Source organism: Populus alba, chromosome 5 (genome assembly GCF_005239225.2).
Source record: "Populus alba chromosome 5, ASM523922v2, whole genome shotgun sequence".
Classification (NCBI taxonomy): domain Eukaryota; kingdom Viridiplantae; phylum Streptophyta; class Magnoliopsida; order Malpighiales; family Salicaceae; genus Populus; species Populus alba.
In genome coordinates this window covers 16028776-16056162 of record NC_133288.1, presented here as the reverse complement: position 1 = coordinate 16056162, position 27387 = coordinate 16028776, and the positions used below count along the sequence as shown (strand labels likewise).

The following is a 27387-nucleotide window of genomic DNA, read 5'->3' as shown; positions in this document are numbered from 1 at the left end:
GCAACTTCCATACAAGAAATAAATGAATTCTGGAACCGACCACTTGGCATTTCTACCAAAGCAGGTCAAACACATCTTTGACCACTTACTTTTGTCAAATGTCAATGTTTTTGGAGTGGTTTCACCGAATGATTTGACTGCTCGTAGTTATCCACACCATGGGCGGAGCCTTGTACAAGGCTAAGAAGGGCTGTAGCTCAGGTTAAAAAAAAATGAATGGTCCACTTTTCTTTTAAGTTTTTCAGCAGCCGTGGTATACTTCACTTTTCTTATATTGCAACTAATGTCTCACTTTTCCTTCCAAATAAATTAATCACTAGCCAGCCGCCACTTTGCTTTCCTAACAATATTAATTAATTAGCCACCCACCTTTCCGCAAGTTGCCATACTAATTACTTATTATATTTTACAGTAAATTTATCTAAATATAAATAATTAATTAGTTTAAATGTCTTCTAAATAACTTGGGGTTTTAGCTATTTTTCTTCTTAACAATTTATAATTTTAGCTTGGTTTTTGAAGAAGAATCTATACAAAGAGCCGCAAGAGTGTAAAATCATCAGGTAAGAATTTACAAACCATGACTTTTCATTTTGAATTCATGTTTCACATTCATTATAGTAGATTGTTAATGGAGTAAACAATAGATTGTACCCTAGAAATTGATGCATGTTAACACACTAGTAGTCTAGTACTAATAATTTACTGGTTATTTCAAAGTTAAGTTCTTCAAATCTCCCAGTAGTTTGCATCACTATTTTATCCTTGTATATTCTGCATTTTATGAATATTTTATTGTGGCATTAGTATTTTTTAATCTTGCACCTGATTTCCCTAATCCCTTTTACTTGAATAGGTTATAAATTATAATGGAAAATCAAGGAAACAAGAGAGGAAAAACTATGTTTTCATTCTTTAAACCAAACGAACAAACATCAACCAGTAAAGGACATTCTCCTTTCAATGTTGATGTGTCAAATCATAGTGAACAACCCCCTTTCAAATCTCAAAGAGTTGAAATTGATGTTAATACTCTTGAACGAGATCCTGGGTTACGAATTCCAGTGTGGAAACATCCTATTAATCAACAAGATGAAATTAGAAGAGCTTATATCAAAATGAGTCCATATCAACCTAAGTTAGCAGAGTATCCAAGGACTGAATCAGGGAGACAGTATCGTCGATTTCAATACACTTGGTTTGATCAATTTCCTTGGCTAGAGTACTCTCCATCAAAGGATGCAGTATTTTGTTTTCCATGCTTTATCTTTGAAACAAAGTGCCTCGTCATCTCACATTCACCACCGAAGGCTTTAGAAGTTGGAAAGAGGGTTAATGATGGGGTCAGATGTGCATTTTTGATGCATGTGGGAAGTCCGACTTCACCACATCATAATGCTGTGAAATCTGCTGAAGATTTAATGAAAGTAGTAGACATATTGATAAAGTGTTGAATGCACAAACTGTTGAAGAAGTTCAGAAAAATCGGTGAGACTTATGACAACAATTGAAAGTGTTCATGGCTTAGCTTACAAGCATGTGCATTTAGAGGTCATGATGAATCTTCAGCTTCTAATAATCGAGGTAATTTTTTGGAGATGATAAGACTTATGGGAGACTAAATTGGCATTATGATGTTGTCTTAGAAAAAGCTCCAAAAAATGCAAAGTATACCTCGCCGACTATTCAAAAGAGATTTTGCATATTCTTGCGAACAAGTGAGGAAAAAGATTTGTGAAGAAGTTAGAGATGCAAAGTTTTTGTTTTGGGTTGACGAAGCCAAAGATGCATCAAATAAAGAACAAATCTATTGTTTGAGATTTGTTGACGTTCAGGGATTTGTACGAGAGCGTTTTTTTAGTATTGTGCATGTTTCATATACTACTTCTTCAACACTTAAAAAAGAAATTTGTGATGTGCTCGCTCGATATAACTTGCATATTTTCAATATGCGATGGTCAAGGGTATGATGGTGCTAGCAATATGCGTGGCGCATGGAATGGACTACAAGCTTTATTTCTCAGAAGATTGTCCTTATGCATATTATGTACATTGCTTTGCTCACCGACTACAACTGGCATTAGTTGCAGCAGCTGGAATGAGATTTCTATTTGGTTATTTTTCTCAAAATTGACAACCATTATCAATCTTATTTGTGCTTCTCCCAAACGTCATACCGAGTTTACAATATGCTCAGGCTATAGAAATTGCACATATGGTAGCTACTGGAGAACGTGAGACTGGTAGAGGGGCTAATCAAATTGGTAATTTACATCGAAGTGGAACTACTCGCTGGAGCTCTCATTTTGATTCTATTTGCAGCTTAATAGACATGTATGGTGCAACTATTACTGTGCTTGAAAGTATGGTTCAAGAAGGACTTCTAATTCTATACGTGGAGAAGTGGTGGTTGTTTGATTGTGATGAAATCTTTTGAATTTATATTCATCTTATATTTGATGCATAAAATAATGGGGATTAATTTACTTTGTCGAGCTTTGCAGCAAAAATCTCTTGATATCTTAAATGCAATGGATCTTGTATCAACTACTAAAGTATTGCTTCAAGCTTTGAGAGATGCCGGATTTGATCTTCTCCTTGCAAATGTGCAATTTTTTTGCACAAAATATGAGATTGACATACCACATATGAATGCTTTGTATAAAAAGGCTACAGGTCGTTATGTCAACAACAAGGTTCAGTGACAGTGTACCAGCATTATCATTATGATATATTTAACTCAACAATAGATTTTCAGTTGGAAGAATTAAATTCTAGATTCAGTGATGGGACAGTCGAACTCCTTGTACTTAGCTCTGCTTTAGAACCTAAAGACAACTTTAAATCATTTAAAGTTGATGCTATTTACAAGCTTGCTGAGAAATTTTATCCTGAGATTTCAATGAACAAGAGATGTATTATTGAGATCTCAGCTAGAGCATTATCAGATTGATGTGATTCATCATGAGAGCTTTTCAGAAATGTCTACCATTTCTGAATTATGTCGAGGATTAGCTGAAACAAATAAGTGCAGCACTATCATTTGATTGACAGGTGATTCGTCTTGTTTTGACTTTGCCTGTTTCCACTGCCCACTACAGAGCGGGCATTTTCAGCTATGAAACATGTTAAAACTGTGCTTCCGCAATAAAATGGAAGAGGAGTTCTTAGCAGATTCTATGATGATTTACATTGAAACGAGAGCTTGTTGAAGATATTGATTCGGATTCGATCATAAATGAATTCTATTCTACAAAACATCGAAGGGTGCAGCTTTGATAGTGTAATTTATTTTTATTTTGAATTTTATGTACTTTAAATTTTATTTTTATATATTTTATTTATGTATTTGAATTAAAACTTTATTGTTAACTTGACAAATTTATATATCCAAGTGAATGATTGATCTTAAAAAAAAATAATTTGTGTATTTATATCATAGCTAGGATAAGAAATTCTGGCTCGCCTTGTATCCACACGTTTCATCATCAGGGACATGTAGCATGCTCTCCGATAAAAATTAAAAAAAATTAAAGAGAAAGAATGATTGCATGTGGCATGAAATGATCTTTGTATGTGTGCCTTCATATGGGACTTCCTTCTTCATAAATGTTGTTCAATCCAAACTTGCAGGTACATCGTCCGTTTACCTGGTGGGCTGAGAAAAATTGTTTGGAAATATATTAAAAAGGTATTTTTGAAATAAAAAGAGTTAATTTCTTTTTTATTTTTTTTTAAATATTTTTAAAATATAAAAACAAAAAACATACGAGATATTTATACATGTTTTAGGTTGTGTTTGTTTCCTGAAAATGATTTTTGAAAAATTACTTTCCAAACTTTACTGTATTTGTTTGATATTAGAAAAGTTAGTCAACGAAAAACACTTTTCGATCAATAGAAAACACTTTCCAGCAAAAAAAAAAATTTGTTTGGTTTATAGAAAAAGTGTTTTCCTTTTATTTTGAGCAGAAAACACTTTCCAGAGGTTATAAAAAATTTATAAATATCATATTATTTGCTGATTATATCAAATTTACTCCTCAAACTTTTGATTGCTAATATATATAATATATATATATATTGTTTTGAATATTTTTTTATATTAATTTTGGTCCTCATTTTTATAATTATTATTTACTTTTTCCCTTATCATTTTTTAATTGAAATTTTTTTATCTATCAAATTTGTCCTTATTCTTTTTGATCGTTACTTATTTTATTTGAAAATAATTTATGAAATGCTAATTATTATTATTATTTTAATTTATTCATCTTTTTTTTTTTTTTTTAGATTTGATCTCTATTATTTTGATTATTATTTATTTTATTTGAGATAATTTATGAAATCATATTTTTTTTTTTCAATTTCATTCCCATTCAACTTTTTTAATTTGTAAGATTTGTTCCTCAATATTTTAATAAATTTTAAAAAAATAAAAACATTAATAAGTTATTTTCGGCTTATTTTTCATGACATAACTAAACACTGGAAATGTTTGCTAATTTACTTTTCATTACACTATTAAACATAAAAAAATAATTCATTTTTCTAGAATTAAAAAAAACTAATTTTAATAAAACAAACGGCGATGTTAAACCGTTTAAGCTTGCGTAGTGACAGAACTATATGACCATAGACCAAGACTCTCTGATTGATTGATGATATAGAGAAGGCCTAAAACCTCTGGCGCTACTCAGATTGATGCACCAGCAAAAGATAGCCCGAACGATGTGAGTTGCAGATTTTGGCATCCGGAAAGCTGGCGTGTCAATTCAAACAAAACAAAAGCCAACAACACAAGGTCAATAACATGGAGCAGAAAACTGTAGATGTGTGCCAGCGCCGTGATTGAAGCTTAGCTGTAACTAGCTATCAGAACGTATACAACAAGATCTTTGTTTGAAAATGTCCAAAGATCCCAATCCCCAAGTAGTTCACACACACACACACACACACACACACACATATATATATATATATATATATATATGTATATATGTATATATATATGTATTGTTCAATTCAGTGGATAGTTTACTGAATCTTGAATGATTTGTTCTGGTATGTTCATATGTCGCACTTGTGCAAACATGAAGTATATATCAGATGATTAACCTTTTTCTGCTCTCATGCATGGGGAAGGGAAAACAAATCAAACAAGAAACAGATCATTAAGCCATAACCTAGCCTAATTTGGTGTTGTAACTTGGAAACACAGACCCGAAATGGAACGTACATGGAGGACATGTACTGCTCTACCTCATGTTCTTAAGGCTATCTCTTATACATCGTTCTCAGTCTTTCAAAATTGCAGGTGATCAGTGTAGAGTAGAACATTTAGAGGTTGAATATATCTAATGGCAACAAAAGCAATTCTTGATTCTAACAACAAAAACAGCAAGACGCCTATGCCAAAGAGAACTGAACCAAATCCACTAGTAAATCTTTGCAATTCTAGGTCACAGATCAAGAAATGGGTCGGGTTAAACTGGAGATAAAGAGAGAATAGAAAGCAATACAGATCTACAGGTTACATTTTCAAAACGAAGGAATGGAATCATTAAGAAGGCATATGAGCTTTCCGCCCTTCGTGACATTGACATTGCTCTTGCCATGTTCTCTCCCTCTGGTCGTCTTAGTCTATTTTCTGGGAAAAAGAGGTGCATGATGCATCAAAGAAAGAATGTGTATCAAAATCAATCCAATTATGTGAGAGTTGTGTGATTACATGATTAGAAGAGTTTTCAAACAAGGATCACTTTGTAAATAAATATATAATTTAGGGACTAAAACAATTTTTTTTGTGAAATTTAGGGACCAAAATAAAAATTATAAAAAGCCTTCATTCCATCACTCAAATATCTGTAACCAACCATTAGAATATAATGCATCAACCATTAGATGCTGGAATGTGTAAGGGCGAAATGCAGTTTACTTGGGTTCAAGTTACAACTCCATCTTCTTAATTTGCTGTTAAAACAATAATTTCAATGGATGATGAAATCATTAAAACACTTTAGACAGAATATTAGGTTTCCATGGTTGTGTCTTGGACTAGCTAGTGTACTGAGGGCTTGAATGTAGGCTTTTGTTTAGCCTGAGTTGTTCCTATAAAACCAGCTCTGAGTAAAAACAAAAAACACTCTTGTGCTGAGGTTAATAAATATAAAAAAAATATATAAAATAATGTATAAGAAGAAAAAACTAAAATGAACTTATATATATTTGGATGTAATGGCTAGAGAATGTATAGCTTGGCTATGGCGTAATGCTCTAGATATGTGGTTGGAATTGTGTGGCATGCACCCCTTCCATTAATTGCTCGCTTATGACCTGGTGTTCTATAGCTATTTTTATGTGGCACAATATTCTCTGAATTACCGGTGATCTAAGTATATTTATACACAGAGATCTTGGACTTTGTTCCTGAATAAGATGTATTATTGGTGGAGAAATTATTAAGATATTATTGATAGATATTATGACTCTATTAGTTATCATGTCATGCTAAGCGTGTTATTAGTGAAAATGTTATTGAAATACAATATTATGGATGAAGAAAATGGTGTTTACTATACAAAACAAATATTATGTATGTAGAAAAAATGAGCACATAAAAAAATTATATGCATGGATCATAGGAACTCAAAAAGTGCATTGAAAGTTGTGCTAGAACAAGACTAAGGTTGGTACTGGTATCAAGAAAAAAATTTCCATCCATTTAAGATGGCCTAAATGGCTGGGAAATATTTTTTGGTATTATTAATTTCCCTTAAGTTTTTTAAACAGTCATGCTTAGATTTTAATTGGCCAACATGAAAAAGAAAATACTTACTATATAAACATCACCTTTATTTGTATAAAAAAATGTTACCTTTGACTTTTGTTTACATGAGAGTTTTGTTTGAAAGGAAGATGAGATTTTAACAAGTTTAAGTAGAGCACATTATTTTATAGAAAATAAAAAATGCTTTATGATCATAAAAACATTGTGTAAGGAGATGTTGCATAGAGATTTAGTAATTTGAATGGAGACTAAACATGATTAGAAAACAAAACAAATACCTTAGTTTATATTAGACAAACAAACAACGCAGTTTACCTTAGATGAAATGTACTTGGGTGAAACGTCCTCCTTATACATAACTAGTACATTTATCAAGACTCTAAGACCAGTTAAGGTTTATAGTGATTAAAATATTAGACGGTGACTCCATCCTATTTCTACTAATAAGAAACAAGAATTTTTTATTCTTTCCTCCATCACCATTCAGATCCCGCTTCGAGAGGACAATCACAACAATGTCTAGAATAAACTTACATCCTTCTATAAATAGTTCATTAGAATTTTCAATTCCTTGATTATGTATATTACTAAATGCCTAAAAAGGCATACTTTCTAGTGGATTGAAGAAGCAAAAGCCAATTTTTAGTTAGTGAACTAGAAAATAATTAAGACTCGTGTGTTAGCACTCTCTAATTGTGATAAGTGGTTTGAGGTAATTGAGATGCATCATGATTAGGCATTGAGGGTGTTCTTAACTAAGATGGGAGCCCAATTGGTTTTTTTTATTTTTTATGAGAAGTTGTCCAATTTTAGAAATAATTACTTCATATATGAGAGTTCTATGCCATTGTTCAAGCATTAAAAAAATTATCTTGGTCAAAAGGAGTTCATACTCATCACTTATTATAAATCTTTGAAGTATATCAATGGGTAGTATAAATTAAGTCGTCAACATGCTAAATGGGTATCTTTTATACAGGAGTTCAATATTTATTTAAGGTAGAAGTCAGGTAGTCTTAACAAGGTGGCTGATGCATTTAGTAGGTGAGTTGCCTTATTCAACATTATATGTGTATAGGTGATGAGACTTTTCAAGAGCATTACTTAAGTGAGTCTTCATTTAAACATATTTATATTGAACAGGTGTAAGGAGGTAAGTGAAGTAATTTTGTGTTTTTGAATGGTTACTTGTTTTTTATTGTGTAGTTATATGTCATAGATTATTCTTTTTTAGAAAATATCATCCATGAGTTGAACTACAAGGATAACTTTGGGCATCACAAGACCCTGGCCCTAGTTTATTAAATTTCTACTAGTTTAAACTTCTATTTATCAAGTGAAGAGTCATTTGGATAAAACTCCAATTTAACTCTTTATTTTTAAAAAGATGTGTCATTTATCAACGGTCCAAAGGTTCCTTAACTTATGTTGGTTTGTATAACCACTACCTATTCTAGATGCTTCTTTGTTGAATGTTAGTATGGATTTTGTATTGGATCTATCTCATACCCAATGGGTTATGGACTCGAGCATTGTAGTGGCAAGTGGGCTTTCAAAGATTGTCTATATAATTAAATGTCAAAAGACCATAAGACTAAGCTGATACTCATAATATAAAGGTCATCTATAAGATAGATAACCTTGTTTCAGCAGTAGTCACTTGTAAAAAAATTATGATTAAAAAGTATAACAACATGATTTATGAATATCAAAAAAATAATATTTTTAAATTTTGATCATAATTCCATCTGAATTTACTTAGAACTTTATAATAAAAATATTGCAAAAGAAAATAATATTATAATCTCAAACTATTACAAAAATCAGAAAAAAGTTGAAATGTTAGAAACTATTATGTGATGAAATATAAAAAGAAAACCACGTGTATTACAACAACTCTTTAAGTACATGAGGGGGCATTTATAGGAAGAACGATCTAATATGAATTTTTAATTTTTATTTATTTATTTATTTATTTTGTAAAAGGGGACCTATCAGTGTGTACTTGTAGTAACCTTTTGATCTCTCATATTATAAAAATGAAGTTATTTATATTTCAATTTGATATTGATAATTTATTCTTAATTTGATGGGAGAGATGATTTTAGTGCATGAACATTAGTATAAATCTTTTATTTTGTAACTTCAAAAAAAAAAAAAAAAAGTGAAATGAACAAAATTTGACTACGGCTTCAAATCTGCGTGGATTGGAATAGATTTTTTAGATTATTTACCATAAAAAGTTACTTAAATTCATGTACTTTTTATACATAGATATACATGAATCCTTATCCTCTCTAATCTGTGTATATATGGTAACTCGCTTTAGAAATATGACCCTATCCTCCCTCCTCATATTTGAAATAACATGACGTTATCCTAAAAAAAAGAAAAAACCACGGTGACAAGCGCAGCGCAAGTGGCGACGGGTGCTTTTTGAATTTGTTACTAAAAGGTGTAAAAGGGAGCAAGACCGGGATTGTGTCGCTATTCACACCGACATTTTCCGGTGAAGAAAATGCGAAACAGAAAGACGTTTCCTCTGCTAATTTTCTCTCCGGGGAAGGACAGACAAGCGTAGGTTGGATTTTATAATCAGCCAATCACAGCATCCATAGCTGCGTCAGGAAATCAAATGTATTCACGCTTTTTACAACCCTTGCCTTCATCCTGTATAAAACTTGCCTAGTTAACATCGCCTTCCTCCCTTGGGCCAGTTGGGACAACACTTTGCTGCCATGTGATGATAAATACTTTTGCTAATCCATTTACTAACTGATTAATGAATTATTAATACGAATTCCTGTCATTTCTTAATTTTTGAAAGTCGTTTGCTGGACTTTCAACCCCAAAAATATATATTTTTTGATCATATTATAAAAATAATTGGACTAAAGTTTGCGTTACATGGACTTTCAGCCTTTATCTCATATATACCAAAAATACTCTTGCTTTTATCATTACATTGTTATGGTGGCATTAATTTATCATTGTTTTTTTCTTCTTTTTTTTACTCTATACAATGCACTAATTTATCATTGATTCACAATTAAAATCAAGTTTGTGCTAAGATTGGCAATATAAGCTCATACTATTGTGGCTTATCTAATCCATTTAAAGGAAATTGATTTTATATAGATAATTAAAAACTAATCATGAAGCATCAATTCACTCTTTTAATACAAAAAACCATAAATAAATAAAAAATTTACGAGAAAGTATTTTTTTTAGTATTATGCGCGGGCGCGCGTATCTTTATTTGAATTCAAACAACAATAAAAACCAAAGAGCAAATAAAAGAGAAAATACACAAAACTCTTCAAATATTATCTATTTGTGACACACATGTATACATATATGTACCAATCCCTTTTGTGAAACCAACATGATGCTTGTTTGTCTTATTAATAAAAAAAAAGTTCTTATTATAAATAAAAAAAAAAAAGAAAAAGAAAAAGAAAAAGAAATGTTAAGTTTTCCTATAAATAAAGTTCTAAGGTCTCATTTCTAACAAAGAAAAACTTGTTTTTCCTTATTCATATATGTTTTCTTCTCCTGCCATAGATAACATCACTTCCATATTCTTTACTATTTTCTTCTTTCTAGCTCACTCCATCATCATCTAGCTTACCATTCCCTTGCCTCTAAAAACATCAAAGGAAGAAAGGCCTTGAAAAAAGTTTGTACTTTATTTCTTCTAGTTTAATTGTTCATTTCTGCTTTTAATTCTGATCCAATGGCAGTTGATTGATTCCTAGTTCTCTGATTTCCCTTTTCTCTTGCTTTTTTTTAATCTAATGTTTGTATTTTCTAGCCTCCAGCGGGTTTAATCTTGCACTGGCCGAAGATTTTGCAGGTGAGCAACATGAATCTCATCTTGGGTATTATCAATATAGTTTTTTTTTTTTTCAACTTATCGAATTGCACACCCTTTTGGTCCTGATCTTTGTGGTACCAGCATAAATTACTTTCGTTTCCTTAGCCATGCTTCACTCCTTCGATTTTACATGCATGCAATATCACAGAAGCACTCGAATCCATCATCCATGGTTCTGCACGCAAAGTTACATGTTACAGATAGAGATTATGTCTTGGCAGATAGACCCCACCCACACTCAACAAAAAATAATTTTCCGGTTTTACTTTTTCTAGCCTTGTGAGTTCTGCCCTTACACATGTCTGCGAGTGAATGGCAAGGTTACGTAAAACATGATTATAATTTTGAAGTTCTTGGACAGGTAGACCTCGTTTTTACCTAAAATGCAAATGAATTTCAAGCTTACGTAAAACAAGCAGGCAAATGGTGATTTTTTGTGAAAGGAAATCTTAATTAGCTGGACCTGAGCATTACTGCAGTTCATACCGGAGTGCTGAAGTCAAATGATTCCCTCTCTTGAATGCTGCCAATTGTATGTTGTAGGTCCCATATGAAGATAAATCTATATAAGTGAAGTGTAAAAATCATCCATGCAATTATAAGCAAACATAAAATGGTAATCTCGATTCCTTTTAAGCTCACCACCTTTATATTTTTGAAGATTATGCACTGTGATGATATAAGTTGGTGTTAAATTCACGCTACAAGCAACAGATTTATTCCAGGAAAAGAACAATTAAAGAGAAGAGTTCGTAGAAATTTAGTTATATAAGGAGTCAGACACAAAATATTGCATCTATATACTATGCTTGTTGCATTATAGTCATGTATGTATGTAGAAACTATCTCGTATGAGATGTTCTGGTGTTCTTTAGAGAAAATATAAAGAAAAGAAGATAAAGTTTTGTAAACGATGAACTTAAGGGCAACAAAATATTCGTCGTTACACATTTCATTGCTTAAAAGAAATCACATGGAACGTAGATCGAAGACCAACTCTAAAGTATGGGGATTAAATTTCTTGATTTGTAAGGGTTTCAAAAGGAAACATGTCACCTCATTATTCATGAAACACATGGAATTCTTGGGTTTTTTTTTTTAATTAATCTTTCATGAAATCCCAATTTTGTTTTTCAAAAATCTATAATCTATAATCCCAAACATGATTTCCAACTAATTACAAGTAACTTAAGATTTGGTTGACATAATTGGGATTAAATCTTGATTTTGATTTCCATTTATGGAACTTGGAAATTGCCAATCTCTCATCCCTCAAACCTTTTTTCCTAAATAAAATCAAACACAAATGTCATCTTTCTTTTTCTCAGTATTGGCAATACTCTCTGAACTTCTTTTCTGGTGCAACATGATCATATTGTTTTATATTATTAGAAATCTCGATGGAAGCTGCATTGAGTGATGAGCAAAGACGTTTGTTGCAGGTACGCTTTGCTTTGATCATGTCGACGATCATAACTTGATTAAAAATTATACTGTTCGAGCCTCTCAAGATAAAATGAATTAAAATATATCAGATGTATGTGAAAACATTTTACCATGATAATTCTAGTCTAATTTAGTGTTTTTTTTTTTTTTTTTTTTATGTATATATGAAATCAATTTTATTGCATCATTTTCTATGATATACTTTCAGAGTTATAATATTTTGATTTTATCATGGAATACTTTTTCATTAAAAACGTCAGATCCATATTAAAATTTCACTAATGGTAGCAGGAGCCTGGGGAGCTAGGATCGTTAGCTGGATCAAGCAATATGCCAGAATTGAATCAAGTAATCTCTCATCAAGACCTTGCTCCTTCTACACTTGTAGATGGAGCACCTTCGGATGCTTCACAAGAAGATGTGCCAGATTCCACTCGACAAGGGTCGCCATCATTCAATTCTATATCAATGGTAAGGTTTACCTTAATTCTATTCAATTGTTTTGAAATTTGTGCGAGGTTTACGTCTTCATTACAACTTGTACATTTAGCTGCATAAAATCTAAGCCTCATGACTTCTTTATTTTGTTTATGGTTATCAGCAAGACGACCAATCACCAAAAGGAGGAGATCATCAACCTCAAATATTTGATGGAAACATTGATCTGAGCTTCTTAGAAAATGAAGAAGGAAATGTTACTGGCGAGATCTCAGACTCTTCAGTTGCTGAAGCACCCAACTCGCAGCTTTTGGATTTCGAACCATCTTCTTTCGGAACTCCATTAATGGAGGTATCAAAATCTGCTTTTCCAACAATGGTTTTGCTTCATCTGTCTCCTAACCATAGAAGCTATCAGTTTGCGTCCCTATTTTAAGACTAATCTTCAATAACATGACATCTAGAAAAGCTTATACATCAACTAAAAATTATTACATCATCAACAAGGTGGTTAGTACCAACTTAACCATGCTCGATTGGCAAGATAGGATCAGTGTAAAAAAGTGAAATATTTACTTTCGTTTCTATGTTTTAGCATCAGGGGCATTTGGAGCCAGAATCATCAGACGAGCCCTATCTAAATCGTGCAAACTCTGGACAGAGCATTGTGCAATCTGCATCCTCAACTTTCGACCCTCAACATGGGAATTCTAAAAATGCAGAACAGACTAGATCATCCTCGGTTACTCCTCCGTTACCAATTCCAACACAGGTATGCTTTCGTCTGAAGGTAGATTCATTGATTAAACACACTAAAACATGAGAGTTTTAGATGCAAAGTGTATAAAATTTAATTTATCACCCCTTATAACATGACATGCACGAAGCCATGTACGTTAAGATAGGAAAAGATTAGGAATTACTAATCATCATTATGCTTTTGATCAGATGGAAATTATCCCTACAAATGAGATGGTCCCGCTATTTTTAATGGGAAATGGGACACCAAATCAGTTCAATTCTCAATCACAAGAAGATACATTCCAGCCTGAGCTTTTCTTGTACGTCATTCTTAAGCATATTTTATCAGAAGATTACTTGTAATTACTTGTTCTTCAGTTTTCCTTATTATTCCCGAAAATCAATAACGTTGCTGACTACGGAAGCAGGCCGCCACTGGTGCTTCCATTCAACCAAGGCTCCATATCATTCAATGATCAAGTTGGACAGAACAATGTGATCTACAATAGCATTCAGCAAACAGCTCAGTTTCCAGCTTCATATCCTCAAAATATGGTGACTACTCATGCTCACTCCAATTTGCTACAACGTCCATTAGCAAGTATTCGTATTACCGTATCACCCATTGAATCATAAAGTTTATGTGTTAGTGTATCTATCTATCTTGAGCATGTTCAGATTGTGTATTGTCAACAGACAACAATGGGGAATTTAGAGGGAACACCATCCTGGATCAACCAATATTATGAACTTTTTCCCAACCACAACACTCCTCCAGGGCCTCTAACTCCATCAAGGTACATAATATTCATCATTTTCTAGCCCTAGCTGTTGCTGTAATTATCAGTGATGACAACTGAATTACACAAAATGAATTGAATATATTTAATTTTAGGTATCAGCCTAATCAATTGATAGCAGCAAATTTCTTTGATTCCCAACGTACCAATCCCATGCTACCCGGACCATCAATGCCTTCGAGGTAAGCTAAAATGATACCAAATGCTAGCTTACAATTATGCGTATGCATGTATAGACAAGTAACTAACAAAATATGCTACTTTAGGCGCCAACATTTGACTTATGATCAGTTGCGTTTGAGCGATCAAGTACCTGGGATGCTGTCTGGGCCTCAACCTCCAATGAATCAAAGGTATTATTAACCTCAGATATACACTTTTTAATCGTGAAAACAACAGATTGATGAGGATTTTTCTGTTATAGGCCCCACCAACGTCCATATCTATTTAATCAAGTTCAGATCACACCTAATGTGTATGATCCACAAGGTTCTACCATGTTGCCAGATTCTTGTCTAACTTTGAGGTACGTGGTTTTTCGCTAAAACATCTTAATTATGACCTGCAATTGATTATATATCAGTATAGCTTGTACTTGTTTATTTTTTTTGTGTTTCCACAGGTAACGAAGCTTTGTTTTTTCTTCTGAGTTTAGGTCCCCACAGTTTCCTTCTCGCAATCTTCAAGTTTCTGGAGAACATGATGTATTGAATTCGCAATGTTATAACTCTATGTTATTCGGTCCTACTGAATCTTCAAGGTACCTTGTGTATCTCTGCACTCTCCTTGTGTTTATTTTCTTGATATAATCGAGAGCAAAACAAATTCGAACACCATATTGCTCACTAAAATAAATTCTTTCTTTTCCTCCAGTCTTGAAAGTTAGGTTTCAGTAATCAAACACATTGGGGTATCATATTACAAGTTTAATTATTTGAATATTTTTAGGCATCCGAATTCCTTTATTCATCAACCTCATCCGGGACATGTCTATATGAATCCGAACGCAGCCACCACTCAACATGGTGGCTTTAATCAATCTGGACCTTCTAGTCTTGCTCCCTGGTATGCAATTCTTCATTTTCTGAACAAAAAAATAGTTTTTATTCCCATTAGAAAAGGAACATCATAGCATGAACATATATCCAGCAAGCTAAACACAAGTGTACTGTAATGATTTTGGATTCAGGGTTCAATTTTTTTCTAGTCAAGTACAAGTCAATCAAGCTGCTGTAATGCCTAACATAGAAAACATGCAACAAGAGAACTTCGTGCCTTGGAACTTTGGCAACTCTACCAGGTAATGATTGGCTTCTAGCTATTGTTGTGTACTACAGTGTTAAATCTTTTTGATAATTAGATACACCATTGTTTATTTACTGCTTAAGAGAAACTACCAATTATTCACAGGCTTTTTATAATTTGATGTCACTTCATTTTTACACAGGTCGCAGATGGATAGCCTCCATGTCCAAGGATTGCTAAATCAAGCTGCTAGATCAAATGCCTCGAATCTTGGCCTTGACACCTCCCTGAACAGTCAAATTATGGGCTTAGATCATAATCGACAAGTAAAAATTCTAACTGAATTATCATCTCTTAATTTTTCCCCACGTATTTTGCAATAAACTAACTATCAATGTCAATTGCAAAACAAGGGTAAGAGCACAGAAGTATTTTCTCATCATCCGGATATGGTGTCAATGCTGAACAACCACAGTGAGGTACGTACGTGGGTGTTCCCTGCATATATCAAAAGTTTAGCCATTCTTGGTTCCCTGCTTAATTTGATTATTTCTTCAAATTTCGTTTTAGAACATGATTTTAAGAAGCCATGGCCGTGGAAATAGCCATTTCATAATTGGAGAATCATCATCTTCTAAACGACAAAGGGTACTTAGAAAAGTTAATTTTTTTTACGTTATACGTTCTTGGGAAAGTTTAATGATGCTTTCTTCTTCGATTCTAATGCAGACGGAATGGACACCGAGTCATAAAGTTCAAGAGAGCATGAATGCTTCTAGTCTTGGTCCGAGGTTGGTTTATGGAGTTCAAAATCAATGTTTCATAACACCATGTTTCCTGCTTATATATATGACTGAAAGGATTTATGAATTGCAGGGTAGATAAAAACGCCATATATGATCCACGGTTTGAGGGGATAGGTCTGCAGATTGATCCTCATCTGCGGATGCTTGCTTTGATGTAATTGCATAAGGTAATTCCTTCGAATGTACTTGTTCTTTCTTCTCCTTTTCTTTTTCCCCCTTGTCTTAACATCCTTTGATGTTTTCAATATCAGCTCTGCCCACAACCTGTCTATTTCTTACACAATGCTTACAAAATCACTGCAGTAAATCAATGTGTTAATATTTGTTTACTTCATAATTTTGCAGGAAGTGCTGCGTGCATGCTCTGCGAATAAGAGCTTTGATCTTCTTGGAGCTTGCTGTTGATGGAAGATTAAGAAACAAAAGAACACTCTTATTCACTGCATGCAGATTGAAATTTTTCCTTTCTCCAGCAATTTGAACATTTTTATTTTATTGTTTTTCTTAACTATGCTTCGAATTTGTTAGTAATTTTCTTTAAAGGATAAGTGACTTAAAGATTGTTTTTATTAGCAGTTTCATATCATTGGTAAATGTTGATTTTGGGCTAACCATGTCTGTGAAATCTTGTATTAAGATCCAAAAATAAAAAAAAATTAGGTATAATTGGATAACAAAACAATTTCATCTATGAATCTAGAATTATTTTTTTTATTATATAATCAACTTTTTATTTAAAATCTCTAAAAAATTAAATATAGTTTTTTAATTACCATAAAATTAGGAGGAGAATTTTTTAAAAATTTTTTTCCAAAACCCCCAACGATAAATATTATTAAAATACATAGTGTTTTTTTCTCAGTGTATTGCTTGTACCATAAAATCAACACGATAATTAGTATTTCTATAAGTAAAATTTATTTTGTTTTATATTCAAGATACTCTCTATCTAGCACATCAATTAAGATTAAATTTTTTCATGAATGATTTTAAGGTATTTAGTTACTGTCTCAAGATGGAAGAGGCAAAAACAGTGAAAAAAAGAGAGCATATCTTGTTATCTTTTATGTTTTGAAATGATAAAAATTTATTATAGATAGAAATTTATTTTATATTTATCTTCATCCTAACTAAACATATATTTTCCCTTTTTGTATATATGTATTTTCTATCCTAATACATTACCCAAATGCAACGTAAGAGTGCACTTTTCACATCACCATAGTGTATTTTAAAGAAATTTAATAAATTGCTTTTAAATATTGGTCTCAATATTTGAATTAAAAAAAAAAAAACTAGAGCTAGCGAATTACCTCTTTAACTACACTTTAACTACCAAGTTAATCACTTGAGTTTATTTACTAAAATATCTAACTCCTTTTTCATGGTTGCAAGATAGACATTTTCAAGAAATCGTTGAAACAATTCCAAGATTTTAGAAATGGTGGAAAAAATTGCAAGGGAAGGTAAGTCTACCGCAAAAGGACGGCATATCCAAACATCTGGTATTTGCAGCAAAGGCAATGCATTATATAAAAATGGTGTAAGATAAAATAGGATAAATCAACACGAGCGTTTTTTGTATCTAAGTGGGCCCCACAAGAGCTCCATTTGGCAATACGAACCATCCATGGCAGTCTGTCTAACTAGGCCCCACGTAGGATAATTCCAGGGCCACCAAGTAGACCCCACATTTAGTTTTTTTCTTTTGTTTTTTCCATAAATGGGGGTATCTTCGGTTTCTATCATTTATTTTGAAAGAACAAAAAAAAAAAAAAAAAAAAAGGGAAGGGGGGAGGAACGTGGGAACGGTGAGCACGTGGCTGGGTTTGTTAGGAAGAAGCCAAAAGAGCAAAAACTAACCTTTTTAAAAGAGTATTTGGCACTGTGCCTTTGCATGCAAAAAACCGTCACGCTTTTTACGAGGGAGGGGATCCCTACTGGAACGTGACAATCCTCAGGGCAGTTAAGTCATTTACTAGTAGAAGCTGTTTTCTTTTCCTTTTTAATTATTTGAGATTATATTTTCGAGAATTACAAACTCTTCTAAATAAAAAAAATATATATCTAATTATATTTATAGGATAAGTTGATAAGAAATATCCAATTATACTTTTTTTGCTCGTGTTTTGTTAGATCATTTATAACGCATAAAAAGATAATTGTTCATTAAAAACTATAATATTATCCCATGTATTGTATGTTCATTTTATAACAACAAAATGACCATTGTTAATTTGTTAAAAATGATAATATTATCTCCCGTGTTTTAATGATTATTTTATAATGATAAATTAATCATTGTTTGTTAAAAATTATAATGACTGAATGATTTTTCATTAAAATTATAATATTATCACACATGTTGTATGATCATCTTATAATGATAAAATGATCATTATTCGTTATAAATTATAACAATAAAATGATCTTTTATTAAAAATCATAATATTATTACACGTGTAGTATGATTATTTTGTAATGATAAAAATAATCGTTGTTCATTTAAAAACTATAATGACAAAATGATATTTCATTAAAAATCATAATATTATTGCACATGTGTGCTACAACTATTTTATAACGACAAAATGATCATTGTTCATTAAAAACTATAACAACAAAATGACCTTTCATTAAAAATCATAGTATTATTGAACATGTTATATGACGATTTTATAATGACAAAATAATTGTTGTTTGTTAAAAACCATAACGACAAAATAACCTTTTATTAAAAATCATAGTATTATCTCATGTGTTGTATGATCATTTTATAATGGCAAAATGATTGTTGTTTGTTAAAAACTATAACGACAAAATGACTTTTCATTAAAAATCATAGTATTATTGTACGTGTTGTGTTATCATTTTATAACGATAAAATGATCGTTATTCGTTATAAATTATAATGACCAAATGACCTTTCATTAAAAATTATATATAGTATTATTTTATGTGTGGTATGACTATTTTGTAACGACAAAATAATTATTGTTCATTAAAAACTATAATGACAAAATGACCTTTCATTAAAAATCATAAGTATTATTGCACGTTAGCATGACTATTTTATAACGATAAAATGATGTTGTTCATTAAAAACTATACCACAAAATAATCTTTCATTAAAAATCATAGTATTATTGCACGTGTTATATGACTATTTTGTAATGACAAAATGACCTTTCATTAAAAATCATAGCATTATTGCACATGTTATTATAATGACAAAATAATCCTTGTTTGTTAAAAACTATAATAACAAAATGATATTTAATTCAAAATCATAGTATTATCACTCGTGTTGTATGATCATTTTACAACGATAAAATGATCATTGTTTGTTAAAAACTATAACAAAAAACAACTTTTATTAAAAATCATAGTATCATCTTACGTGTCGTGTTGTATGATCATATTATAACGATAAGATAATCGTTATTCGTTAAAAGCTATAACAATAAAATAATTTTTAAAGAAAAATTATACCATCTCAACGTGTTGTATGATTATTTTATAATGACAAAATAATTGTTGTTTATTAAGAATTATATCTACAAATTAAATGACCTTAAAATGTATTATGTTATCAAACGTGTTGTACAATCATTTAATTTTATAACTACAACGATAAATATTATAGTATTATCATTTGTGTTGTTTGAAAATCCTTCAGCATGTTTGATTTAGAATCCCTTGAAAAATGAATTTCATGAAGGTAAAATAAAAATAAATATGTTAAAATACGATCACGATCAAGTAGTCAAATTAAACAAAAACATTTATTTTTTTACCACACAGCAATCAATTAAGCATAGATTTTTAGAGTAGTCTTGAGGAATAACAATTGTGACATCCAGAAATGGAATTGATGCTAAAGATTGTGAGAGAGCGTAGTAGACCTTTACAAAAGGAATATTTGCATTTTCAGAGCTAGTTTAGAAACGTGTAAAAGTTTAAATTTTTTAATTAAAAATTTTTTATATATTTTGAATTATTTTGATATATTAATTTTTAAAAATTAAAAAAAAATTATTTTAATACATTTTAATATAAAAAATAATTTAAAAAATAACCACAACTACATTCATAAATAATTAATATTCCAATAACCTTCAACGAGCGTTTTTTAAAACAGGGGGAAAATAAGACAGTTGTTTTCGTATTTTCCCCAAAAAAAAAAACAGAAGGAGAAGGACGAGAGTTCCACTGAAAACCTAATCCGTAAAGTTCAAACTTACTTATCTACCTTTTTTATTTTTTAGGAGAATTACTTATTTACTTATTATTAATTCAAATTTCGTATTTTCCAAAATCACAGACGCAAATATATACATGCTTTCATTTCTTTTATTGAGTATATATAGTCTCTCTAATCGTATGAATATGAAATTATATGTGGAATTAAAATGATTTAAAAGTTGAATTTCTCTAGAAAATATATTATATCAAAAGTTGGGCACCGTTTTTTATTAATTTACATTTTTTAGAACCCCAGAGCATACCAGTTACCCTAGCTAGTTCGCCAAGAGGTTTACAGCTTTAAATCTCTCATGGTTTCCGAAACTACACCATTAAACGGGAAGAAGAAGAAGAAGAAGAAGAAGAGGTGGATAAGTACGAGATTTGAAGCTGTTAAAACACCTGTCGAGTACCTAGCCTGTCTTTATTCCTATAAATGCACCCCACAAAGCACTTGGTCCTCATCAAATAAGTTACTCCCTTTCCCTTTACTCCCTTCTTTTGTCCAAAAATGGCTAGATTTAGGTTCACCGTTAATGAGAAGAGAAGCACGGGAGCTTCAGGAACTCAACAACAGGAGCAAGAGCAGCAGCAGCAAGCACACAGCGGATCTGACAACAATACGTGTTTGAGACGCCCTATGCTTCCTCCTGTTCTTGCCTTACCTGCATTTGAAGACAGCAACAGGTACTAGCTCCATGTGTGTAAATGAAATGCTAGCTAAGGTGCTTTTTCTTAATTATTTGTATGTGTAAATCTCAGGTCTGGAAATGGTTTGGTTCACTATATGCGACCAAGTAAAAAACCTCCTTTCAATTGTGAAGGAAATTGTTGCCATATTCACACAAACGTGCATTTTGATCACTAATCAGCCTTTATTTATTCACTAACCCTTTGAATCTAATGCCATGCAGCGAAGATAATAGAGAAGAATTGCTAGAGGTGATGTACAGCTCTCTTCGTCTCTATTGCATGGATGTTCTTCATTTTCTTAATGGTTTCTTTTGGATTAATTAAGCCTACATTCAAAGAATTCATTCAATGTGTTCTGCATGTATATATGGAGGCAATATATTAATGTTGTAGTTATCCTTTAAATCTCTTAATTAATCTCTAAATGACAAATATATATGTTAAAAATACTCTAGTATTCCAAGTCCACAAGTTCATGGGACTTTTTTCTCCTGTGAGAATAAGTTAATACGAGTTAGAGTTCCTTTCTACCTTCTCCCCTAATTATTTCTAACATCTCCATGCTTATAAACAGGAAAGGAACCAACTCCTTCAACGATATTCTGGCGGGGATCTACAATTCCTCATTGACTGGTTATTCTCTATTTAGTTCTCTCTGTGTTTGTGTCTATATATATATATATATATATACACGATTCCATATTTCATTACTAAGTATAATGACCATTTCTAATTGTACATTTTTCTTCTTCTGCATGTACTGGATTCTTTATTAAATTGGGATTAAATATTACAACCATAGGTTTGAGGTATGCCTGATATTAATTTACAAAATTCTATTAATATTAGTGAAGATCCAAATACAATGTGTTTAGTGGATCCTCTCCTCTTCTTCACTGTATGATGAAACATGCAACTCTTTTATGTTTGCAGCACATCCATAGGGATATAGAGGAAATAAGGCGTGATCTGGACTCTGTCAAAGAGGAACTCTGGTAGATATCCTTCCTGCTCTATGAACCTTCATTAACTCGCATTGCATGTTTAGTTTCTCCCTCTCAGTGGGCTCATGTTCACGTATTTTTTGAATGAGAGTTATTTTTTCATCAATTTCCACAAAAACTTTAAATGAGACATGAAAAAAGGACAAAAAGAAAGAAAGAGGGGGCTAAATGCCGGTTATGATCTTCCTAACCAGTTCTCACTGAAGGGTTTTTCATTGCAGGCGAAAACGATCTGAGTAAGGGGAAGTGGGAGGCGATATGACATGGAGGAGGAGGACGCGGAGAGATCCTGTCAAATCCGAGTCATATTGTCTAGTGTTTTAGCTGAAAATTAAGCTTGCGAATCTATTTTAGTTTTATGTCGTCTTTTTAGCGTCTTTTAAGTTTCTTTTATGTCGTTGCAGTTTGAGTCAGTGCTTCGTCTTCGGACAATGCATTCAATGTTTCTGGTGAAATCTGGCTTCTTAAATAAAGTTTAAGTGCAATTGTCAGTGGAACTCTCTCTTTTCGGTGCTCTTACTCTGGCGTGTGCCAGATCCAGTTCTGTACCATGTATGAACTATTGGATGTGGTTCGACAAAAGTGCAGCAAGCTTTCAATGATGCCTTGCTCTAAAATGCCATAGCCATTCCATGAAACAAATGACTCTGTAACAATTTTCCATTTACATGAACCTTGGTATAATAATATGTATACTATACCACGTATCATCTGTGTGTATAAACCGCTACAAACAACTTTCCTGCTTCTACTCCTATTCTACCAACACCTAATCATCTGAGTGTATTAGTAGCTAGGCCAGGAAAAGTGTGAATAACTCAAGCAGGAAAGCACCCTTCCAGGCCAGCGCTGGCTGCCTCCTTCACAAGAAGTTTAACGAGCACTGGAACCCAAATGCAAATGCAAGGTCCATGATTTTATCTTCCAGCAGTACACGGGCATTAAGAACACAGATGGGTGAATGAATTAGTATTGAGGCAGCATGGTAAAGGATCTGCATTATTGATGAGGGAGAGAAACCAGGCTCAAATTTTGTGAAGGGTCCGAGAGGATGAGCAGAAAGTAGGCATAGTAATTAGTGGTGGGAGAATAGGTGCCCTAAAAGGAGTACTTTGCAATATTTGCAAACTGTCCCCAAAGTTACTTGTATAACAAATGATGCAACTGTTAGGCTCGCCTCAGCTAGATGAATGAGAAACATTAGCCACCTTGCATGGAACAACTACCAAAAGAAAAGAAAAGAAAAAAACACTCAGGGAACAAAAATAAATGTAAGTTGACTCCTTAATCACGCGCCATGTTATGTAGCGCCAAAGAGTGTTGACAAACCCTATCGACAATAAAGGTATAGTAGAGTGCCGGTGTAAAGTACATGTAAAATACAATGTTTACACTTCTTCTACACTATTACTCTATTAATATATAAACTGAATGCCCGCAAAATATGTTGCTGACTTTGCAAAATAGGTGATCACTTCCTCATATCATTCATAGCGTTCTAGGAGCAGAGCAAAACATAACTATAGTCATATATTGATCCCATTGTTCTTCCTTTACACCACAACTACGAAATCATAATACCAGCTATTAGCAGACATTTTTAAAAAAATCAACATCATTGGGCATTCTCAAGGCACCATAAGTTTTTTTAAAAGCAAAGTCAACAGGAAATAGAGCATTATATGTTAAGATATTCTCTCAGGCATTACACGAATGAGTCTGTATATGTTTATATGTTCTTGAACAAAAACCAAACCTCAATACTGAGTGTTATCAAACACCCAAGGTTCATGCAAGAAGAGTTCCCGGCCATTCATTTGTACTGTTCCTGCAGCTATATCTTCTTCACGTTTCCTAGCAGCTTCAGCTTTTCTAGCTGAGGAATCTGCTTCCTGATAAAAAAAAAAAAAACAAAAAAACAGAACAAAAGAAAAAAGACAGATATCCATTGTCATAATTATAAAAGAAAAAAGTAAATAAAGTAGTCTAACATTAGTTGAGCCCTCATCATGTCTCTGAACTTGTTATCAACTTGGTAACAGTTCAAGGAGATGGGATTATGCAAATACCCTCTACTTAACAGCAAGTTATTATAATGCCTTGAGAAGGCTCTCAGTTACCTTCACTAGTAACAAACTGCAGACTAAAATTTTTAATTTCACGATGGTGTCTGATTTGTAACAGATTCATTGCGGCAAATACTATAAAAAAGAAAACTCACAACATGGGTACCAACTCTTGCTACTAACAGTTAAATGCATTACCACAAAATCCCTTTCCCAGTTCTTTATTCCTTCTTGATGATAACTTTGACCCACCAAATCAATATATGGCCGATAGGATAGAAAGGATCAGGAACTACCATGTATGGCCAATTATATTAAACCCTCAACAAGTTACAGATACCTGGATGATAAATGAAATTGGGAACCAAATAAAGAAGTGCATAACCACTCAGTAATACTGTATTTATTTCGCAAATAGCCTTTAAAGTGAATTCATACACAAAAAGCTAACAGAGATTTCCCTATTCTAATTCCTAGGACAAAGGCCAAACTGTTCAATATTTCTAGTGTTGCACTGCTTTGACATGATACACACAACAAACTCAACGATTCAAGATGAAAGTTTCGGTATATATTAACATATTTAAAATTTCAATATAGCTCAATTATCAGTTATGAATTCCAGGACAATTGGTTTGAATAGAAAGAAACCCTAGGAAAGTAAAGGGCGAAGAAGAAAGTACCTTTTGGCGTTTCCAGAGGAGGAACTGGGCCTGTGTTATTGGATTAGACCTTGGCATCTCGTTTGCTTGCTTCTCTTCTTCTGCGCCGCCCATTTTCTTTTATTTTTTTCTTCTCCTTCCTTGCTTCCAATCTTAAACCTTGTTCCCTCTTCTTTCGACGGAGACGACAATCAATTTTTTTTTTTTTCCTGTCAAGCGATATGTCGTTTCGCTACTCTTTTCTTCCCTTTTGTCACACACACAGACACCAGTTTTTTTTTTTTTTTTTTCAAGATTTAAAATTTTTAATTTCATCTTTCTATTTTGCATTACCATGTATTTTTAAGATATTTTTTTCATTTTAACATGTACATCATTTTAAACATCATTCCAATATTTATTGAACATCAATTTAGCAAAATCAAACTATATATAGTTGTGATTAAAAATAACAATTAAAAAAAGAAAAATCAACTTTAACAAGAAGAAAAAAAAAACCTTATTACTATTTATCACAAAAAAACTTCAATTTAATCCTTGAAGTTAAGGTTTCTTTATCATTTGACCCCCTAATATTTTAGCAATTAATATATTGGTATAAAACTTTTTCCATAACCTATTTTTTTTACCTTATTTTTCTTCTATTTATTTTTTTTGAAAAAAAATCCAAAAATACATTTGGATGTATTGTGTCATTTTTGAAATTTGCAATGACTTTAAAAAAAAAATTAAAAATTTACTTTTAACGTGTTCAGTTTTTAACGCGCTCATTTCAAAATCACTAATTAATTTTATTAAGTCGACGTTGACATTATTGTTTTCAAAAATATTAAAATATATATAAAAAAAATACTTGGAAATGGGGACTAAAAATGAAAAAAAAATGAATAATCAAAGTTTTTTCGTAGTTGCTTGGGACTAAGTAATTTTGAGAAAAAAGATAAGTTTGTTTTGTCTATAAATATGTGGTTGTTCCAAAAAACAAAGGGAAATTTTCAAGATAAATGAGGAATTTTAAAAGAGTATTAGTTAGAACAAAAATCACTCATATACCAAAACACTATCTCACTTATCAGCTCAAATACACCTATACAATAATATATAAAAAAAAGATCCTATACCTGTTAATAAAAAAAGACCAATCATTAGCCATACCAAACACCACCTCTAGCAACCAACCAAGGTGCACTAGCCTGTCTCCACCAATTTTCCCTGCCATAATAGATCACCCATTAGCAGCAACAGCACAAGTCCTTGTAATAAGTAGCAGCACCATCTCCTCGCCTCTACCATTTCTTTTAGACCAAAACCTAGCTACCAATGTTAGGGAATCTGACCGGTGATGAGTTGTTCCACTCGTATAAAGTGGATGTGGGGTAATTGCCACAATAATGATAAATTCCTAACAATCACCCCCTTTGCTATTTATGTGGGCAATTGTCCTCTTGCTTCTTTAGCACAAACTTGTATCCTGTAACTTTTACAAACTTTTATTCTGAGAGCATCTTCGACCAAGTTTACAGGTACTTACCAAACCTTTCAATCACTAGAGTCACCAAAACACACCCTTGCTCACACCAAAAGATTATTTCAATTAGATGGTCTCTTACATCACATCTAAAGAGTGTTAACGCTTGTCTCTAGGATATAACATTCCCCTTCGAGCATATCAACCATGCTCAGTCTAGAATGATTTTTCAAGCCTCACACTAAGGCTTACAACACCCCCTCAAACGAAAATTTCTCTTTTCAAGTGTGACAGTCATAGCCACTTCATTGATCACAAGCTCACCACTCTTCCAAGAGTCTACTCATCTAAAAGTTACGTATGCCCTCTGTTCTACACTAGAAACCACGCCTTACTTCTCCGTGAGTCTCTCACTCTTAGTCCTAAGAGTTTAGGTAGCTCTCCACCTTTAACAATGGGGGCAACCTATTAAGGTTGATCCATATATGTCTTCATACTCTGAGTATTATAATGTCATTAGAGCTCACCACCTTGATAAGAGTCAACTTGTTCCAAGAACCTGTGCATGCCCTTTACTCATTCCTAGCAATCGCGTCTTAATGCTCCACAAGTTATCCAATTATTATCTAAGGCAAATGTCTTCTAACTCATTGATCTTTAGTATGGGGGCAATATCCATCAAAGTCAATTTGGCATTTGTCTTCATACTCATCATAACCACTTCATTGGTTATACACTTGTCCACTCATATATAACCATTACATTGACTCTGAGGCATTTTATAATTGGGCTCCTATCATAGCCCTCACATTTTCTCCTAAGGTGTCTCTGCTCATTGTCATGCAACGGTCTGAACTTGGGCTCATTTCATGGCCCTCACATCTTCTCTTTAAGGTGTCTTTGCCTTTTATAAGAGGTTGTATTCTCCTTTAGTTGAGATGTCTTCAATGGCTCCAAGATTCTCTACCACTATATGGATTTGAGAGAGATTACTGCCACTGACTACATAGAAAGAGAGAGTTGCGGTACACTCCTCGCAATCCTCCATCTTGATTTCTATGTTTAAAGCTTATACGCCTTTCTGCTTGATAGCTCCATTTACACCA

The 27387-nt window shown here is 32.5% G+C and overlaps 2 protein-coding genes across 3 annotated transcripts; one reads left to right on the top strand and one right to left on the bottom strand.

The window, feature by feature from the left end:
• Positions 1 to 2215: 2215 nt before the first annotated feature.
• LOC140955638 (uncharacterized) lies at positions 2216 to 2953 on the top strand. The gene is made up of 3 exons (XM_073409411.1): positions 2216 to 2363; positions 2497 to 2696; positions 2759 to 2953. The coding sequence occupies exons 1-3, from the start codon at positions 2216 to 2218 to the stop codon at positions 2951 to 2953; spliced, it is 543 nt and encodes a 180-aa protein (XP_073265512.1).
• Positions 2954 to 23342: 20389 nt separating this feature from the next.
• Positions 23343 to 24996, bottom strand: LOC118029325 (uncharacterized). Of its 2 annotated transcripts, XM_073409199.1 has the most exons (3): positions 24835 to 24996; positions 23842 to 23977; positions 23343 to 23649 (listed from the first exon to the last, which is right to left on the bottom strand). In XM_073409199.1, the coding sequence occupies exons 1-2, from the start codon at positions 24925 to 24927 to the stop codon at positions 23843 to 23845; spliced, it is 228 nt and encodes a 75-aa protein (XP_073265300.1). In that variant the 5' UTR covers positions 24928 to 24996; the 3' UTR covers positions 23343 to 23649; position 23842. The 2 variants fall into 2 exon arrangements, with proteins under 2 accessions (XP_073265300.1, XP_034889091.1); XM_035033200.2 differs by lacking the exon at positions 23343 to 23649 and having other exon boundaries at positions 23683 to 23977; positions 24835 to 24995.
• Between the last annotated feature and the right edge of the window lie 2391 nt (positions 24997 to 27387).

Coding starts and splice junctions, on each gene's coding strand:
- LOC118029325 (XM_073409199.1), bottom strand. CDS start 24,927: ATGGGCGGCGCAGAAGAAGAGAAGCAAGCAAACGAGATGCCAAGGTCT. Junction 23,978..24,834: donor TCCTCTGGAAACGCCAAAAG/GTACTTTCTTCT, acceptor TTTTTTTATCAG/GAAGCAGATTCCTCAGCTAG.
- LOC140955638 (XM_073409411.1), top strand. CDS start 2,216: ATGGTAGCTACTGGAGAACGTGAGACTGGTAGAGGGGCTAATCAAATT. Junction 2,364..2,496: donor AACTATTACTGTGCTTGAAA/GTATGGTTCAAG, acceptor TACTTTGTCGAG/CTTTGCAGCAAAAATCTCTT. Junction 2,697..2,758: donor GTCGTTATGTCAACAACAAG/GTTCAGTGACAG, acceptor ATAGATTTTCAG/TTGGAAGAATTAAATTCTAG.